This window comes from Bufo bufo, chromosome 1, assembly GCF_905171765.1.
Source record: "Bufo bufo chromosome 1, aBufBuf1.1, whole genome shotgun sequence".
In the NCBI taxonomy this organism is placed as follows: Eukaryota; Metazoa; Chordata; class Amphibia; order Anura; family Bufonidae; genus Bufo; species Bufo bufo.
In genome coordinates, this window is record NC_053389.1 from 222735834 (window position 1) to 222755817 (window position 19984).

Consider the following 19984-nt stretch of genomic DNA (forward strand, 5'->3'; position numbering starts at 1 on the left):
ACCCCCCTAAAGTCAATACTTTGTAGAGCCACCTTTTGCGGCAATCACAGCTCCAAGTCACTTTGGATTAGTCTCTATGAGCTTGCCACATCTTACCACTGGGATTTTTGCCCATTCCTCGTTGCAAAACTGCTCCAGCTACTTCAAGTTGGATGGTTTGCGCTTGTGAACAGCAATCTTTAAGTCTGACCACAGATTTTCTATTGGATTGAGATCTGGGCTTTGACTAGCCCATTCCAACACGTTTACATGTTTCCCCTTAAACCACTCAAGTGTTGCTTTAGCAGTGTGTTTGGGGTCATTGTCCTGCTGGAAGTTGAACCTCCGTCCTAGCCTCAAATCACGCACAGAGTGGTACAGGTTTTGCTCAAGAATATCCCTGTATTTAGCACCATTCATTCCATCTTTCCCTCAACTCTGACCAGTTTCCCAGTCCCGGCTGCTGAAAAACATCCTCACAACATGATGCTGCCACCGCCATGTTTCACTGTGGGGATGGTGTTCTTTAGGTGATGTGATGTGTTGGGTTTGTGCCAGACATAACGTTTTCTTAGATAGCCGAAAAGTTCAATTTTAGTCTCCTCAGACCAGAGCACCTTCCTCCATACATTTTGGGAGTCTCCCACATGCCTTTTTCGCAAACTCACAACATGCCTTATTGTTTTTAGCTGAAAGTAATGGCTTTCTTCTGGCTACTCTGCCATAAAGCCCAAATCTATGGTGTGTACGGCTTATTGTCGTCCTATGTACAGATACTCCAGTCTCTGCTGTGGAACTCTGCAGCTCCTCCAGGGTTAGCTTAGCTCTCTGTGCTGCCTCTCTTATTAATGCCCTCCTTGCCCGGTCCGTGAGTTTTGGTGGATGGCCATCTCTTGGCAGGTTTGCTGTTGTGCTATGTTCTTTCCATTTGGTTATGATAGATATGATGGTGCTCCTGGGGATCATCAAAGATTTGCATATTTTTTTATAACCTAACCATGACTTGTACTTCTCAACAACATTGTCCCTTACTTGTTTGGAGAGTTCCTTGGTCTTCGTGGCAGTGTTTGGTTAGTGATGCCTCTTGCATATGTGCATATGTAATGACAGATCATGTGACACTTAGATTGCACACAGGTAGACATCATTTCACTAATTATGTGACTTCTGAAGGTAATTGGTTGCACCAGAGCTTTTTATGGGCTTCCTAACAAAGGGGTTGAATACATACGCACATGCCAATTTTCTGTTTTCCATTTCTAAAAAATAGTTTTATTTATATATTTTTCTCATTTCACTTCACCAACTTAGACTATTGTGTTCTGATCCATCACATAAAATTCAGATTAACAAGACATTGAACTTAAGGCTGTAATGTACCAAAATACGAAAAAAGTCAAGGGGGGTGAATACTTTTGCAAGGCACTTTAACTGTACTATTTTTAAAGCCTGTGGAACGTTACTTTCTTCACTCGTGCATAAAAAGTGCAGTGTGCCAGTCAAAAAGTCCACAAACATGCGCTCTTGTTGGCAACGGATGAACAACAGAGTTTTATTCAGAAATAACAGCAAAACATATGAATATACTGCAACTGTATACTGTAACCAGCTCTTCCCCTTCCCCTACCCCCGCCCCCTTGAGTGAAGCTTGCAGAAACTAAGATGACTCCTCCATCTGGGACCCAACCTGTGCACACGAGATAAGGACCCTGGGAGAAGACAGACCTATATGAAACCAGCTAATCATGACTGCCAGATGTACTATGAGAACATTGCCTATGTAAACCTATGTTGTATTTCCTCTATAAGGCCTCACCCTGCCCTATTAAAGGGAGAGAATCTTGGAAGTGCTCCAACTGAACAGTGTGTGTCAGTGTGTTCTTCCGGCGTGCACGCATTCTACTAATTAGGCTCAACGCAAATCACCACATTTAATCTGAGGTTGATCAGATCCAAATCAAATGTAGTTGTTGCAATACACAGAATAATAAGCATTATTCCAACAGGTCTACATCAGCTCTCTCCGTAAAAGAGAGAGCTCCCATTAACAAGTCCTGTCCCTCCAAGCCAGTATCACCTGCGAGGGTCAGGGACAGCTGGTCATCCTCAACCAAAACCAGGAAAAGCTGATTGTGCTCTAGCTTTCACCTAGGCTGCCACCATCAATGTTGGCCGGGAGCATCAGTCAAGGTCTGGCTTTCCACTGGAGGGGGAAGTCAAGGGATTGCAGGGAAGGTGAGGAACCTGATGGCCGCACACACACACCCATCGATCTCAAGGGTCGCCACCCCTGTCAGTCCTTGTGACAAACAATGTGGTAACTGAACACACAGTGACATAAATGACTAAAGTAAATTTGTGCTTTCACGGCCTGGATATTGGTCAGAATTGTAAAGTTCCTCATCTTACCCAGCCAGGAAGGCAGTTGCAAAAGTATGCTCAAAATGTGAGGAAGTGAACTGCATGCAAATGTGACATCACTCAGTGGCTCTCACCCCCAGTGAGTTCAGCCACCCCCTGGGTGACCATTTCTGGGGCAATTCTGCTCCTTGATTTGGAGGGTCGGGTCAGCTACAAGTAGCCATCTGCTAACCTGCATACACCCGAAGGTTTTCAGTCTGGTTTGTAGATCTGTTTCCCTTTCAATGGCTCTTGCTAAACCACTATTAAAGGATGTGGAGACCTTTATGTATGAAAAATCAATAAACACATTCTGCTAAACTGCTGTAGAAAAAAAGTATGTGCACTTGCATTAAGCTACCTTTTCTGTGCATGTAGCAAACCTTATACCTGATTTTATGACAAGACACGGAGGCTCCTATTGCAATAACTCTCTTTACTGTTACCATAGCAGCAAAGAATGAACAGTCAATCACAAGAAGAAAACCATAGTAACCAAACTCCTCCCACCATCCCAGTATATAATGGCTCAGCCCCTGGGATCATCCTCTTTCTTTGCTGCTGCCATGGCAGATGAGTATCCTTACTATCATATGTGTTTTTCTTGCATAGTGATTTTTGCTTATTTGTCCGCAGGGTTAATTCCTATTATTAGCGTTCCGTTATCCCATCTCCCCATGGGTTAATTTCGGTCTTATTTTGTCTTTCAGGGTTTTTACCTACTTTTATCCCTATATCAGCCAGCATACCTGGGGTAGCCCCCCACACCTTTTCGCCGTTTGTTTCCACTTACCGGACGCTCCGGTTCCCCTTAGGCCCCCTTTTTTCGTCTTCCCCTGCTCTCTGTTCTCTGCCGGCCGAACTCCCGCTATCGCGAGACTTCGGCCGCCATCTTGGTACTCCCTCATTCTTTCCCCGCGATCCCGCGGGATTTCGCGGTCTTTTGCCGCCGTTTCTCACCGAGATCTCGCGACATCTCGGCTCCTTCTCCCCAGCACTGCACGGCATCCCTCTGAAGTCTCCGGTCGCCGTTCTTTTTCCGGTAAGTTCTTCCCCATGCGCCTATACATGCGCTTATTATATCCTCAGGCCCTCATTGCCTTTTTCTTTCTTTCTTCTTAGGTCGTTTTTCTGCTGCAGCTTTTGGTGGTCTGGGGTGAATTACTCCTGCCCACTTTATCCACTATGTCCCGCCGCAGTGCTAGTTCCACCTCTAGACAGAGTGACCCCTCTGTTCCCACAAATCCTCCTGCTGTAGATAACCGCATAGAAACTTCCTCACAGGATAGGCAGAATGCCGTTTTACAACAATCTATTTCTAATTGCGATCAGGGCAGCCATGAGATCTATGTCCTCTGCCCTGTCACAGTCTATTTCCCAGGCCTTATGCTCTCAATCTGCTCAAAATGCAGGAGTTGATACTAACTTGCCCTCAGCCTCCAGAACCTCTATGACTGATGGTGAGCCATCATATGATCACGCGGTTGTCCCGCGTAAAAAAGCCTGCTCGCGACAGGCAGAACGCACTCGCGCTTGGAAGACAGCCAGGACCTTACCTGAGCCTGTGTCTGATTCTGATAAAGAATCCATAGAGGAGGCTCAGAATGAGTCCAATTATGACTCTAATGAGGAACTTGAGGATGTGACTCTTAATCCTCTTGACCTGTTGCCTAACCCAACCCCCACTATGGCAACGACGGCTATGCCAGAAGGGCACCCCACTCGGGACAATCTTTTGGTTGATCCCCTGGGCGATCCATTATTTAACCCTGATGAGCTCCATCACCCCCGCTCTGCGGAATGGCTCCCGGCTACTCATGTAGCGCAATACCTGGAATCTAAGATCCGCACCCCATTAAGCAAAGAGTCACTCAATAAATTGCGAGCAGAGTGCCCACGTCCTCTCATTCCTCACAAAGTGTGTGAGACGCCGACAGTTGACCCTAAGATGGTCCAATTCCTGTCGAAGACGGGGTTTAACCCCAAAAAAGGGTTAGATTCGGCCCTAAGAGCTGTACAGGATAAACTCCTGGATATTACGGGCCCACTTGCCAGGATATTTGACATGGCGGAGTCCGCCAAAGCAGAAGGTACATCCGTGGACCCCATTGAACTGGGGGGATGGATTCAAAGGGCCATTTGTATTACGGGTAACGTAAACACCTCGTTGGCCATAGAGAGGCGGAAGGCCATTTTGATTAAGGTGGAGCCAAAACTCTCCAACCTTGCCCTGTCTGAGGCGGGCAAAGAGGCGCAGGGTCTCCTATTCGGAGATTCATTTATAAAAGAATTGGGCAATACGTCGGGGCTTTCACGGCTCTTGACAAAGCCCAGTCCTCAATGAAAAGAGTATTCAATAACCGTTTTTCCAACAGGGCCGGCAGCTCTAGGGGCCGACTGTCCGGCCGCTCTAACTTCCATCCCCGCGGCACGGGGAGAGGCTCCTTTAATTACAGATCATCCCTTCAGGACCCCAGACACCAACCCTCCTTTTTCCCCTCCCGGGGAACACCAGGACGTTCCAGAGGTTATCGGGGAGCACCCTCCTTCCGCCGCCCAGTCGGTAAGTCTCCATCCAGCTCTCAAGTTGTCTTCTTCAACAGATTGTGTCGGAGGAAGACTCCGTTTCTTTTTCCATGCTTGGTCCGCGATTACCTCAGACCGGTGGGTTCTCAACACCGTCAGAGGCTTCACTATAGATTTAGTAGCCCCTCCAAACCTCTTACCTCCTCCCCACCCTATTCACCTATCAGGTGCTCTCCAATTACACCTTCACAGGGAACTTATGGAGTTATTCCACAAACAGGCAATAGAACGTGTCACGGACCACACCACTGGTGTGATCAGCAATATGTTTCTAGTGCACAAAAAAGGAGGTCAGATGCGCCCAGTCATCAATTTGAAACCCCTCAACGCGTTAGTTCAGTATCGTCACTTCAAGATGGAGGGCATCCATCTTTTAAGGGACATGCTCCTGGCCGGCGACTGGATGGTCAAACTAGACCTAAAAGATGCGTATCTCACAGTCCCAGTGGCCCCGGCATCCAGGGATCTCCTCCGTTTCCTTTGGAGAGATCAGATCTGGCAGTTCACCTGCCTACCTTTCGGCCTGTCCTCCGCCCCTTGGTGTTTCACCAAGGTAATGAAACCGGTTGTTGCTTGGCTCCGCAGCAGGGGTGTACGCATGATAATATATCTAGACGATATTCTTATCATGGCACAGACCCCGTCCCTTCTCCTCAGACATCTTTCCATGTCCATCAACTTCTCTCGGGGCTGGGTTTTATCATAAATCAAGAGAAATCGTGCCTCACACCAGATACTTCGATAGAATTTCTGGGTTCAGGATAGACTCCTCTTCCCTGACCCTTCATCTTCCCATATCCAAGTCCGGTCGATTCGCAAGGAGCTGTGCCATGCTCTGCTTCGACCGCAATTGTCTCTACGACACTTGGCACGACTAATAGGACTTCTGGCATCGTCCATACAAGCCATTTTTTCCGGCCCCCTTGCATTACAGGGCCCTACAACGGCTCAAGATTGCCCACCTCCAGGCAGGAGCTGCCTATTCCGACATGATCATTCTGGACAGGGAGACGAAGGACGAGATTCAATGGTGGATCCAGAACCTATCGGTCTGGAATGGCAAAGCCCTATTCGGCCCTCTTCCAGATCTAGTTATAGAGTCGGACGCCAGCTTGCACGGATGGGGAGCGCACTGCAATGGGGTATCCACAGGAGGCCCCTGGTCCCCCGAGGAGGCTCGTCTCCATATCAATGGTCTGGAACTGCTAGCAGGGTCGTTAGCGATTCGCAGTTTCGCCAACTACACGGTCACAACCTGTATCAGACTACGGATGGACAATGTCTCCGCGGTCCGTTACGTCAACGGTATGGGAGGCACACGTTCTTCAGTCCTGACCTACCTGGCGAAAGACTTTTGGGATCCTCTGGCGGAAGCTGTGGACGCGTTCCTGCAACACTGGGGAGGAGCGTTAATGTACGCTTTTCCCCCCATTTACTCTGATCCCGCGAGTTCTCCTGCAGGTTCAATACCAAGCAGCGGAACTCATTCTGGTCCTACCCCTCTGGAGGTCACAGTCGTGGTTCCCGCTGGTTCTGGAACTATTGGTGGATTTCCCACTTCTCCTTCCGGACCAAATCTCCCTCTTACGGAGTCCGTCGGGGGAAGCCCATCCCCTTCTACAAGCAGGTCTCCTCCGTCTGCTAGCTTGCAGGATCTCGGGTGTCCCAGCTCACTGTCTGGAGTTTCAAACACGACTATTTTCCTACTGGAGAGCGCATGGGCCCCCGGAACCAGACGGGCTTATCGTTCCGCCTGGGACGCTTGGGCTCGTTGGTGCGGAGGACACTCTCTGGATCCCTTTCGTGCCCCTGTAGCTTCTGTCTTATCCTTTTTGTCTTCTCTTTATGATTCAGGTAAGGCCTATCGCACGATTAACCTTTATAGGTCAGCGATTTCCTCTAGACACGAGGGTGTGGAGGGTTTCCCGGTGGGCCAACATCCTTTGGTGTGTCGCTTGCTCAAAGGCTCTCGCCTATCTCGTCCTCCCAGACCTCGTTTTTCCACAACTTGGGATGTAGAACTGGTGTTAAATTTCTTATCCTCTTGGTCTCCTAATGCTCAGCTATCCCTACGCCAATTATCAGCGAAATTAGCAACTTTGTTATGTCTAATTTCTTGTAAGAGGGTTTCGGATGTGCGCGCCCTGGACTACGATGCGCGGTCATTTATTCCGGAAGGTGTCCAATTTAACATCTCCAGACGTACTAAAACAGGTATACGTTTGGTATCCTATCCTTCCTTCCGTCAGCTCCCGCAACTTTGCCCAGTTGCTTGCTTACGGGAATACGAGTCCCGTACTTTGGCTCTGCGTTCTCCAGAATTTCCGCAGTTATTTATATCTTTTCGGAGACCTTATGCTCCCGTCTCCAGTGTGACCTTGTCACGCTGGGTCAAAGAGATTCTGGGTCTGGCAGGCGTTGATACTAATACCTTTACCGCCCATTCGGTTCGTAGTGCTTCCGCAACGTCCATGTCGGTTTCTGGAGCCCGTTTGGAAGATGTAATGCGCTTAGCGGATTGGTCCAGGGTATCCACGTTTCGGGAATTTTATTTCCGTCCCATGTCACATGCATTCACTTCTGTTGTTTCTCAGCTTTAAACTTGCAATAGGAGCCTCCGTGTCTTGTCATAAAATTTCATGATTTTCCTATTCCATGACGTAAAGTCATGATTTTATTAAAGACACGGAGGCGAGTATTGCCCACCCTACCCTCCCTAACCTAGTTTGTAGGATGTTCGGATTGTATTATGTATCCTCGTTTTTCTTATCTCAGTTATTTAAGTGAGTTATAGTTAATTCTGTTGGTGCATTCCTTTACCTTTTGATTCTACCGTTGCCGTGTGTTTCGATTCCACAGGTTGAGACGACGATTAATTTCCAGAGTTGGTTCCAAGAACAGGTCCCGTGTTGCTACGCCGTCAAGGTTCGTTTTCCTTTCTGTTGAAGGTGTTATCCTGTCTGCGTGGTCAAGAGTTTCGGTCCGAGATGGCCAGTTTCGCAAAGTTTACAGTTCGGCGCAGCTATACAAAGAAAGAGGATGATCCCAGGGGCTGAGCCATTATATACTGGGATGGTGGGAGGAGTTTGGTTACTATGGTTTTCTTCTTGTGATTGACTGTTCATTTTTTGCTGCTATGGTAACAGTAAAGAGAGTTATTGCAATACTCGCCTCCGTGTCTTTAATAAAATCATGACTTTACGTCATGGAATAGGAAAATCATGAAATTTTCAACCACTTTTACGCTCTGGTTTCTGGCTCTGTGGGAGTTCCCTTCAGTTCTGCTCTCCCCTCCTCCTGCAGTCTGCAGGTTTGCATAACCCAACCCACGTCAGAAAGCCCTGGCCCCTTGCAGGTTTATGTAGAACCCACTCTCCTGAAGACCAGGTTCTACATAGACCTGCATGGGACCAAAATAGTGAGAGTACACAGCCTCCAGGTCACCAGCTCTGCACATGTATATTAGAGAAATTCAGCCCCTTCTCCCCCCCCTCCCTAGGACTTTTCTCCACCCTGACCTGTCCATGCATGCTCTTCTCCTTTCCTATATCAGCTTGCAGAGACACATCCATTTCTCCCTGCACTTGCTGTACAACACTAGCATTGAGCTCTACAGTCTGTTGACAATGTCGGCAGAGCAGTCGGTAAGAGCTGCTGCACAATGCCTCCCACACTGCATGAGCTGCCTGCGAGGAAGGTATGTGCCTACACATTGTAGGGGAAGACAGCAATGGTTCAGTGCAAATAGGCAGTATGCAGACACTAGACGCACAGCCCCTAGAGCAGATGGTAGGGGCTGCAGTCTCCCCGTCTGGCATCCAGCCTGACGGATTTCTACATAAGTGAACACAGCAGCTTGCTGTGCATAGGAAGGACAAGCTAGCTGCAGAGACAAAACAGTCAGTTGTTGGAGAAATCATTTTCTCCACATTCTAAATGCAATGGCAAAAAAAAAGTTGTGGAAGGTGTCCATAGCATTTAAGAACAGATAATGCACTTGTCCTTAGCCAAAAGTCTGAGATCAGCTTTTTCAGAGTAGCTCCAGTTCTGGAATTACCAGCTCTGTCTATCGTGCTATGAAAGAAATGGGAGCTCTGCAATAACTAGCTCCGTCCATAGATGGAGCTGAATAGTTCCAGCCGCAAAACTAATGTAGACCAGCGGATTGTCAGAGGTCAGGATTATCGGACCCCTCTGATCAGATAATGATGGCCTATCCTGAGGACATTTCTTCTTTTTAGGACCTAACAAAATATTTGGCAGGGATTTTTTAAATGACCAGGAATGTCGGGGATTCTCAAGATTGGCGCACATACAACTTTATTTGATTATGTATGTGTGTTTTTTACGGTCAGTGACTTTGTACAGGAGGTGGGCAAGCGGTGAGTGTAGCACTGCTAGGGCTGTTATTACTCACTGCTCCCTGGTCTTCTGCTCTGGGTGCTGTGTCCTGAAAGCATTCAGCGACAGGACGTAGTCCACACAGATGTGCACTGTGGCCTCACGCTGAACAACCACAGTTCAATACAGAGCTGCAAGAGGAGCGCACCTTCCAGAATAGGAGGTACGTTTTTTGTTTTTTTTTCTGATCTGAGGTATGATTTATAGGGTGGATGAAGGGAGGAGGGGTGTTATAGGGTGCCATGACTTTGAGGTCTGCTCTCCGATGTGACTGATGGCGGGGAGGGATGTTATAGGAGCCATGACTTTGGTGTGTGTTCTGAGGTCTGATTGATGTGTGTGTTCTGAGGTCTGAAATACAATGCAAAGCATTGTTAATATCATTGTATTTCATGTCTTATGTGCATGTACAAGAAATCCCATAAGGTTGTATAGAGAGTGGGAGGCCCCATGAGACTGTTCAGGGCTGGCTCCATCCTTCCTCTCTGGAGCTAAAGGGATTGTCCGGGCTTTTTCTATTGATCACCTATCCTCAGGATAGGTCATCAATATCAGATCGGCGGCGGTCCAACACCCGGCACCCCCGCCAATCAGCTGTTTGAGAAGACGGCGAGCAGTGCACACTTGCCGTCTCCCTTCTCTCTTCCTGTCTACTGCTGTATGCCTATGTCATGTGGTGGGAACACTATAAGCTACAAGCTGGCCACCATAACCAAGGTACAGAAGAGCCCCTGTTTAGAGGTTATATTCCTCTGAGGATACTGTGGATATCATATACGGTACTTATATATCTGATGATAGAGAAAGTGCATCCCTTTAGGCCGGGAAAAGGAGAGATTGACCAGTCTGATTGTGAGAGAGAAGCTAGCCTCCATATACAACCTTTGGGAACTACTTGAATCAACTGTAAAGATTGCGGTTCATGTGAATAGTGCTTGTGTGGATCACCGGCTTCAGTAAAGTACTGTGGATTTGTTATACCAACACTGGTCTCATCATTATACCACATACAATTTGCATTTAAGGGACCCTGCCTTACACCATAAAGGTGAACCTCAACCGCCGTCAAGCAGGAGAACCAGAAAACCAGAGTGTGCCCTGAAGGGAAGAACCGGTGCGCCCTTCCCGTCACTGCACACCAGCCCAGGGACCATGCACCCCTGCTGCCCGGAGGGGTGGGGGTTATAGAGACTATGAATTCGGGGTCTTATCTGAGGTCTGTATTAATTGTGGGCTCTGTCAGGAGTTCTGTATTCATTTGGGGGATCTAGTCTGGGGTTTAATGCCTAAAGTCTGCTTTTGTCCCCATCATTTTCTAGTTCTGTAGCTGCAACTCTTGGCACTTTTTTATTTGGGCTGAACAATATTTTCGGGAAAGAAGCAGACACCGTTTTGGTGGACGCTACAGGATGGGACTGCAGAAGCAATAACTCAAGGCAGAGGTGTAACCTGAATCTTCTGGGCCCTGGAAATCTGCCACAGGCCCCATCTACAGCGTGCCATTTATTAATACTGTTGTTTTTATAGCAGAGGGGCTGCACACCCTTGAACAAACACATCTGCACATAATGGTCTGGACCAGATGGAGAAGAAAAGGAAAGTGAATAACTCAAATCTATGAGGACGTCACCTGTGAGTCACTGTAAATTGATTCTGGGGGAAGGGGTGACCCCTTTTAATCACAACTTTAAAACAGTCATGTGACAGAAAGTTGCACGAATGTTTTCAGTCATGCAACCTTTCTGAGAATGGCTGCCATGAGACGTCACTTTGTAGCCCCAGCGTAAGTTTGTAATTAAAGCTGGCACAGTACAGACTTTTGTAGGGTTGCAGACAAGAAAGGAAAGGATTAGCACTTACTGCCACCTAATGGCAGCAGAATAGACTGCAGAGAGGTTCACAGAAAATTTACTACAAAAATCCAAGGTTTTCATTCCTATCTGATCCCTCATAGAACACAGTTGCCATTGTACCTACATCAGCAGAAGTTATTATGATTATTCTAAAACATCCCACTACATTCACAAACGTAATTTTATTAAGCTTAAATTAATATTTCCATCACTAATCATGATAGCTCTACTTGGAATAGAAAGGAACTGTACAAAAAAGATGGTTTGCATCTTTCTCTCAAAGGAACAAATGTACTTAGTGAACAACTCCAAGAATTTGCGAAAGAGTATTTAAAGGGTTTCTGTCACCCCACAAAACTATTTTTTTTATTTTTTGGATAGTTAGATTCCTTATAGCGCGATATAGGAGAATATAATAGTCTTACTTACTTTCATGCGGCCGATTCTTTATAAAACGAAGTTTTATAATATGTAAATGAGGGCTCTACCAGCAAGTAGGGCGTCTACTTGCTGGTAGCCGCAGCAGCAATCCCCCTCTCGCCGTGTTGATTGACAGGGCCAGCCGTGATCTCCTCCTCCGGCCGGCCCTGTCAGTAATTCAAAAATCGCGCGCCTCTGGTCATTCGGCGCAGGCGCTCTGAGATGAGGAGGGTCGTCTCCTCAGTGCGCCTGCGCCGATGACATCACCGAAAGAGAAGACGTCATCGGCGCAGGCGCACTGAGGGAGTGCTGAGGAGACGAGCCTCCTCATCTCAGAGCGCCTGCGCTGAATGACCAGAGGCGCGCGATTTTTGAATTACTGACAGGGCCGGCCGGAGGAGGAGATCCCGGCTGGCCCTGTCAATCAACACGGCGAGGGGGCGGATTGCTGCTGCGGCTACCAGCAAGTAGACGCCCTACTTGCTGGTAGAGCCCTCATTTACATATTATAAAACTTCGTTTTATAAAGAATCGGCCACATGAAAGTAAGTAAGACTATTATATTCTCCTATATCGCCCTATAAGGAATCTAACTATCCAAAAAAAATAAAATGAGTTTTGTGGGGTGACAGAAACCCTTTAAACTAGGAAGGGGGGGGCAAAAGAGTGAAAATAAAAGAGTCCAATTGCCCCCCGAAACAATGCCAGAACAGGTCAGAAGCACAGAGGTTAAGAAATGATAAGCTCAGAGTCCTGTCTACAAATGCTCGCAGTTTAGGTAAAAAAATCAATGAACTTGGGTCAATAATGGCATCTGAGAATGTAGATTTAGTGGCTGTTACGGAGACATGGTTTAATGAAAGAAATGACTGGGACATAACCATACCAGGGTACTCTTTATACAGAAGAGACAGAGAAGGCAAGAAAGGAGGAGGAGTGGCCCTGTATGTGAAAGATAGCATTAAATCTAACCTAATACAAGTTGGTGAGGCCAACATAGAGTCAGTTTGGGTTACGTTGCAGTTTGCTAACCATGCAGTAACTCGTGTAGGTGTGATATATAGACCACCTGGTCAAGTTAAAGAACTAGATGATCTACTAGTTGAAGAAATAGCTAAAATGACAATGAAAGGAGAAGTTATCATTATGGGAGATTTCAATCTTCCAGATATAAACTGGAAAACCAAAATAGCAAGTTCTACCAGGAGTACAGATATTCTAAATTCCCTACTGGGGTTATCTCTACAACAAGTGGTTGAGGAGCCAACCCGGAGGGAGGCCATTTTGTATTTGGTATTCACAAATGGGGATTCGGTATATGATGTCATTGTAGGCGAAACCTTGGGATCTAGTGATCACCAGTCAGTGTGGTTTAATATAAGAACTGTGAAAGAGTCCCACCACACAAAAACAAAAGTTTTAGATTTTAGAAAAACAGACTTTTCAAAAATGAAATTAGTCATAAATGAGTCCTTATCAGACTGGAACGGATTACATGGAGTCCAGGAGAAATGGGACTACTTAAAAGGTGCATTATTGAAGGCAACAGAAAATTGCATTAGACTTGTCAGTAAAAGCAAAAAAAGGAGGAGACCACTGTGGTACTCAGCAGAAGTGGCCCAAATCATTAAAAATAAAAAGCTAGCATTTTGTAATTATAAAAAAACCCAGAGCAATGAATATAAGGAAATCTACAAGATTAGGCAGAGAGAGGCCAAGCAAGTTATAAGAACTTCTAAAGCGCAGGCAGAAGAAAAACTAGCTCAGTCTATGAAAAAAGGGGATAAAACATTCTTCAGATATATAAATGAGAAAAGGAAATTAAAACAAGGAATAACTAAATTAAAAACAAAGGACGGAAGGTATGTAGAAGAGAATAAAGGGCTAGCCGACTGCCTTAATGAATACTTCTGTTCAGTTTTTACAAAAGAAAAAGGAGAAGGACCTCCACTAGAAAGGATGACTAATAAATCGTTTGATGCATGTATCTTTACAGAGGAAGATGTTCTAAGTTTGCCGTCTAAGGTGAAGACAAATAAGTCACAGGGGCCTGATGAGATACACCCAAAATTATTAAAAGAGCTTAGTGGTGAGCTGGCAAAACCGTTAACAGATTTATTTAACCAATCATTAGTAACAGGAGTCGTCCCGGAAGATTGGAAATTGGCAAATGTCGTGCCCATTCACAAGAAAGGTAGTAGGGAGGAATCGAGCAACTATAGACCAGTGAGTCTGACATCAATAGTAGGCAAATTAATGGAAACCCTATTAAAGGATAGGATTGTGGAACATCTAAAATCCCATGGATTGCAAGATGAAAAACAACATGGGTTTACTTCAGGGAGATCATGTCAAACAAATCTTATAGATTTTTTTGACTGGGTGAATAAAATAATAGACTGTGGAGGTGCAGTAGACATCGCATATCTAGATTTTAGTAAGGCTTTTGACACTGTCCCACATAGAAGACTTAGCAATAAACTGCAGTCATTGAGCATGGACTCCCATATTGTTGAGTGGATTAGGCAGTGGCTGAGTGACAGACAACAGAGGGTTGTAGTCAATGGAGAACATTCAAAACAAGGTAATGTTACCAGTGGGGTTCCACAGGGATCTGTACTGGGACCGATTTTGTTTAATATCTTCATAAGTGATATTGCAAAAGTCCTCGATGGTAAGGTTTGTCTTTTTGCTGATGACACAAAGATATGTAAGAGGGTAGATGTTCCTGGAGGGAAACGCCAAATGGAAAAGGATTTAGGAAAACTAGAAGAATGGTCAGAACTCTGGAAACTGAAATTTAATGTGTATAAGTGCAAGATAATGCACCTGGGGCGTAAAAACCCAAGGGCAGAATATAGAATATTTGACACAGTCCTGACCTCAGTATCTGAGGAAAGGGATTTAGGAGTAATTATTTCAGAAGACTTAAAGGTGGGAAGACAATGTAATAGAGCAGCACGAAATGCCAGCAGAATGCTTGGATGTATAGGGAGAGGAGGTATAAGCAGTAGAAAGAGTGAAGTGCTTATGCCGCTGTACAGAACACTGGTGAGACCTCACTTGGAGTATTGTGCGCAGTACTGGAGGCCATATCTCCAGAAGGATATAGATACTCTAGAGAGAGTTCAGAGAAGAGCTACTAAACTAGTACATGGATTGCAGGATAAAACTTACCAGGAAAGGTTAAAGGACCTTAATATGTATAGCTTGGAAGAAAGAAGAGACAGAGGGGATATGATAGAAACTTTTAAATACATAAAGGGAATCAACTCGGTAAAGGAAGAGAGCATATTTAAAAGAAGAAAAACTACCACAAGAGGACACAGTTTTAAATTAGAGGGGCAAAGGTTTAAAAGTAATATAAGGAAGTATTACTTTACTGAGAGAGTAGTGGATGCATGGAATAGCCTTCCTGCAGAAGTGGTAGCTGCAAATACAGTGAAGGGGTTTAAGCATGCATGGGATAGGCATAAGGCCATCCTTCATATAAGATAGGGCCAGGGGCTATCCATAGTATTCAGTATATTGGGCAGACTAGATGGGCCAAATGGTTCTTATCTGCCGACACATTCTATGTTTCTATGTAATGTAACTATTAATTTGCTGCGTGTGCTCCTTCATCTTCATCATTAGTGTTGTTCAAAAAGTGAAATCTCTACCTTTTTAAAGGGGTTTTGTGGTCCTTTTATAGTAACGGCCTATGCTCAGGATAGGCTACCAATTTCTGCTAATCAGCTTTTCTACAGTAGCTCCGGCACTACAGCTCTGTCCACTAAGACTACATTCACACAACAGTGAAAAATGTATGGCCATTCAAAACAGACACTGTCAGTTTTTTCATGTCCATTTTGCATCAGTGTTTGCATCCATTTTGTCCCTTTAATGTCCCCAGTATCTATAATAGCCCCCATAGTGCCCCCAGTATACATAATAGCCCCTGTATATATGCCCTTATAGTGGTCATAATAACAACAAACAAATCTGACTAAACCCTCAAACTGGTGTTAAAATTGAGAATTTAGCCAATATATCCTTATATTAAGGACATATCTGAGACCGATCACCGCGCCAAGGTATCTCAAGTAGCTCGGGACCTAACGCTAACCTACCTCTGCCGTATGGGCTATACCAGGAGCCAGTGGGAGAATTACAGGAGCATAAGGTCCGACTCACAGCAAACTCCCAGTTACCTCCAGCATGCAGCCATGCTTGCAGTGGGAGGAGGGAGGAGGCTGTGAGTAATTTCATAATTAAAAAAAAAACATACTTCATCAACTTGCAAGCGCAGAGACACTCTCTCCTCACTAGAGGCACCAGGACCTGACTCTCTGTGTTGTGATGTCGCATCCCATGTCACGTCACCACGCTGTGTGCGTCCGGTTCTGCTGCCTCTAGTGAGGAACAAGTGTCTCTGCGCATGCAAGTGGATGAGGTACGCATAATTATTATTTTAACCTTTGAATGGCCCTTTTTTTTTTTTTTACAGTGTACCCGTTTTAATGGCAGTTAGATGGGTACACTCCTGTCTAAACAGCCATTATAAATGGGCTCATTGATTTCAGTGGGGTCCACCTGGCCCTGGAAATGGACAAAAAATGGGACATGTTCTATCTACTTCCCATATATTACAAAGTTGGCTGCCTGCAGCCACCACTAGGGGGAGCTCAGTGCATGGCATAGGAATTTATGCAGTTACAATTGATTGAGATGGAAGCGGTAATCATCTGTTTTTCCTGAGCTCCGCCTATTGGTCACGGCATGAAAATGCATTGCTTTAACAGCTCAAAGACAAGAAGGAGTTTAGTGCCAGAACCGGAAGCAGTCACGTGGTTTGCTTCCATTGAATGTATGCTACTGCCCCAAATGATAGTACTGTTACAAAAGGTTACAGGTGTTGGGTCTGAAGAGCATAGATAAGGAAAGGCACAAAGAAACACATGCAAAAATAATTTTTGACAAGTGGAAACCATTTATTTTAGACCATTGGTCTAGACGAGAATTAGTCCAGCTGATGACTATATATCAATATACTCAAAGGCATACCGTAATACCGAAAACCGTAGGAGAACTCTGGGTGTTCTAAATTTAGATCTGTCTCAATTCTTCCTTAGTCTCTTGGTGTGGACAGATGCTATAAGCTTTCATTCAACCGACAGACATATAGCTGCAACAATCCTCATCTGATAGATTCACAAACCTGTTATCAGTAAGAACTGATACCCTTACAGGCTGTGTTGGTCGTCATGTAGTAGTCATCTTGTGGTCCAGGCTGACGGAACAACTTGATAAGTGTGTTGCTCTTGTGTAATTGTGTCGTTAATGTACATACTGTATATGCCACTTTGTTATTCTAAAAAAGGAAAACCTCATAACATTTTTAGAATAAAAAGGTGGGCATTCCCTTTAAGGCATCAGCATACGTAAAACCTCTCGGTAATATCATCAGACGCTGGACAGGATTGTAGGGGTGAGAGACACTTGGCTCGCCAATCTGATGTTATATGAGGAGTTTGCAAAGTATTTATGCAGAACGGACCCAGCAGGCGATGAGTATCCCAGATACATGACTCCTCTGGAACTAGGCTGCAAGAGAAAGAGTAACAAGTCAGGGTGTCACCGGTGGCACAGGATCACCTCCAAACTCGGCTGCCATTTACTGCAGCCAATATCAGTGACAGGAAGAGGGATAAGCCTGGGTACAATGAGGAGCCCTGATGATATAAGGATGTCATATCTTCATGTAAGGGAGTGATCCTGGCCTGTCTACTGGATCCCAATCACCAGAAGATGGAGCATGTGGCATATGAGGCTGGAAATGCAGGTTCTGCACTGACTGCCAAATCTGTAACCTTGCCTGGTGTTGCTCAGAGACTAGTGGGAAACGCACGGCAGAAGAAGTTTAAGAGATCCCTTTTCTTGCCTGCTCTGTAAACAGACAAGTATATATTACATTTGTATCAATGCAATGTCCTCCTGGGCATGATCATAATACAGTTATATTGTACTCCATCTAGTCACTGAGCATGTACATTTTCACCAACCTGCAGAGCACTATCTCAGTCATTCCTGCTCTGTCTCAGTCTTCACTGCAGTTCTGTTATTCTATTCAAAGTTCAGATAGGAATAGGAAACGTGGAATAAACAGTGCTCTAGTTGCAGTCTCTCTTGGAGATAGCAGCAGTGCATGCAATTGCACCTTTAGGTTTAATTTATGGAATGCCCATGCGTTTCCACAACTGGACACTAGATGTCCCTGTTGGCATTCTTGAAACCACTTCTAGCGTTAGAGTTTTCCAGTGTTGAGATCCGTCATAGGGGCTCTATACCGGGAAAAAACGCTTCAGTTTTGTCCCCATTCATTGTCAATGGGGACAAAGCTGAACTGAACAGAAGGTAGTGCTCCAAAATGCATTCCTTTCTGCTCTCATACTGGAGAACAAACCGCAGCATGCTGTGGTTTGCTTTCTGTCCTGGGGAAAACTGAAAAACGTTTTCTCTGCCACAATCTGCCACAATAGAAAACGGATCTGTCCTCCATTGACTTTCAATGGAGTTCAAAACAGATCAGTTTTGGCAATGTTAAAGAAATGTTAAAGATAATACAACCGGATCCGTTCATAACGGATACAGACGGTTGTATTATCAGTAACGGAAGCGTTTTTGCTGAACCCTGCCGGATCCAGCAAAAACGCTAGTGTGAAACTACCATTATCTGCATTGTCTGCAATTATAGAGGTGCAACAATAGAGAGGAGGGGGGGAATGTATAGTTGCACCCAGACCCTGCTGCCTGAAGGGCCCGAAGACATATTTGACACACACAAAACAGCAGTATTATAAAATATTATTATTACTGTTCTTAAAGTAAATGTCTCTGGAGAGTCTCAGCGCTGGAGATATGTGATACCAGTGATTATTTATGGAAGGTTTTGCAATTCTCTGTCACTCATCTCGTTGAAGAGTACTACAGACACCCACTCCCCAGCCTGACAACTTCTCCAGGTAACAAGCAAAATGACACATAGAAGCGAAACAACACAAACTGCGCCTCCCCATGTGACTATTTTAGTGGCGTTTATTCCATTTTCCTGTCACTGGTTCCAGGCCCCGAGAAAACATTTAGTTTATAGATGAGGGACAGGGGTAGGTCAGCGTCTTAAAGTCATACATACTAATAGAGCTCAGTGCACACAACCTGCAGAACATTGCATCCATCTCTTTACTAGTTATCTTTAATGGAAACAATATGGAGGGATTCCCGAGGGCAAGAAATCAGATCACAGCTTTCAGCAATTGGGAGTAAACCAAAAAAAGAAAATACAGAGGCAGAGCTGGCATCAGAACCAGGCAAACCTGGGCAGATAGCAGGGCCTACAGGGTAAACCTGTTCTATGCTTCTAAAAACAAGGGTGCGGTATACAGGGGACCCACTGTGAGTGTTACATACAGCAGAGCTGGTCCTACCCTCAACTTTGTGAGACCATACTGTCCATACTTGTATTTGAACTCAGTGCTACAATGTAACAGCTTTAATGTAATGCTGTCTCTTTAATTACAATACAAAAAGTCAAGTTACCATTGTAATGGGACTATTGCATACCACCATTGGTCTGGATGATTCAGTATAGTTAGGGTTAAGGTCTCCTACCAGTCATGGTACAGCCGTCTGTCTACGATAGAAAACGGACGTCTTACCCCTGCTGATTGGATCGGCCCACGGTAGTTCTTGCGCCTTTGGTGCCCATGTGGCTTTTTGTAATTTTTCTTCCCTGAGTCCAGATCTGTTGAGGCACACTTCTATTAATATTCATCATGTCACCATCTACCTTTATTATGTTTTCAACCAGATCACAAAACAAACCGTAGTTTAGGCTGGTCTGTAAATGGATAGGGGGCAGCTTAGTGCTGGAGAAACTTCTGCCCTCTGCTTGGCCTTCTACAGAGACCAGACAAGTTCAGACAGCCCACTTTAGTTAAAGGAGATGTCTCATCACATAACAATACACACACACACTATTGACAGACAGGATTAGGGTTGATGGTAGTAAAAGGGTCCGGGCCGTGACAACCACCCAGCTTAAAGAGGTTTTCCGAGATTCTGATCATGATGGCCTATCCCTATCCTCAGTATAGGTCATCAATATCAGATCGGCGGGTCAGCTTTTTGAGGAGGCTATGGCCTCCTTGGAGCTTACCAAGTACAGTACCATCCATTGCATTAGAGCCATGCTTGGCATTGCAGCTCAGTCCTTTTCACTTGAATGGGACTGAGCTGCACCTAGGCAATGTGACAGATCAACATGACGCCACTGGCCTAGGAAGAGGTCGTCGTGCTCACTGGAG

General features: G+C 45.4%; 1 protein-coding gene across 1 annotated transcript in view; it reads right to left on the minus strand.

The window, feature by feature from the left end:
• Positions 1-16693: 16693 nt before the first annotated feature.
• The window catches only part of LMNTD1 (lamin tail domain containing 1), a 111135-nt gene continuing 107844 nt past the window's right edge, over positions 16694-19984 (minus strand). Inside the window, exons 16-17 of the mRNA XM_040435567.1 lie at positions 19337-19422; positions 16694-17225 (exon numbers count right to left, since the gene is read on the minus strand). Coding sequence (XP_040291501.1) covers positions 17085-17225; positions 19337-19422 — 227 coding nt within the window. The 3' untranslated portion in view covers positions 16694-17084. The remainder of the gene's footprint in view (positions 17226-19336; positions 19423-19984) is intronic.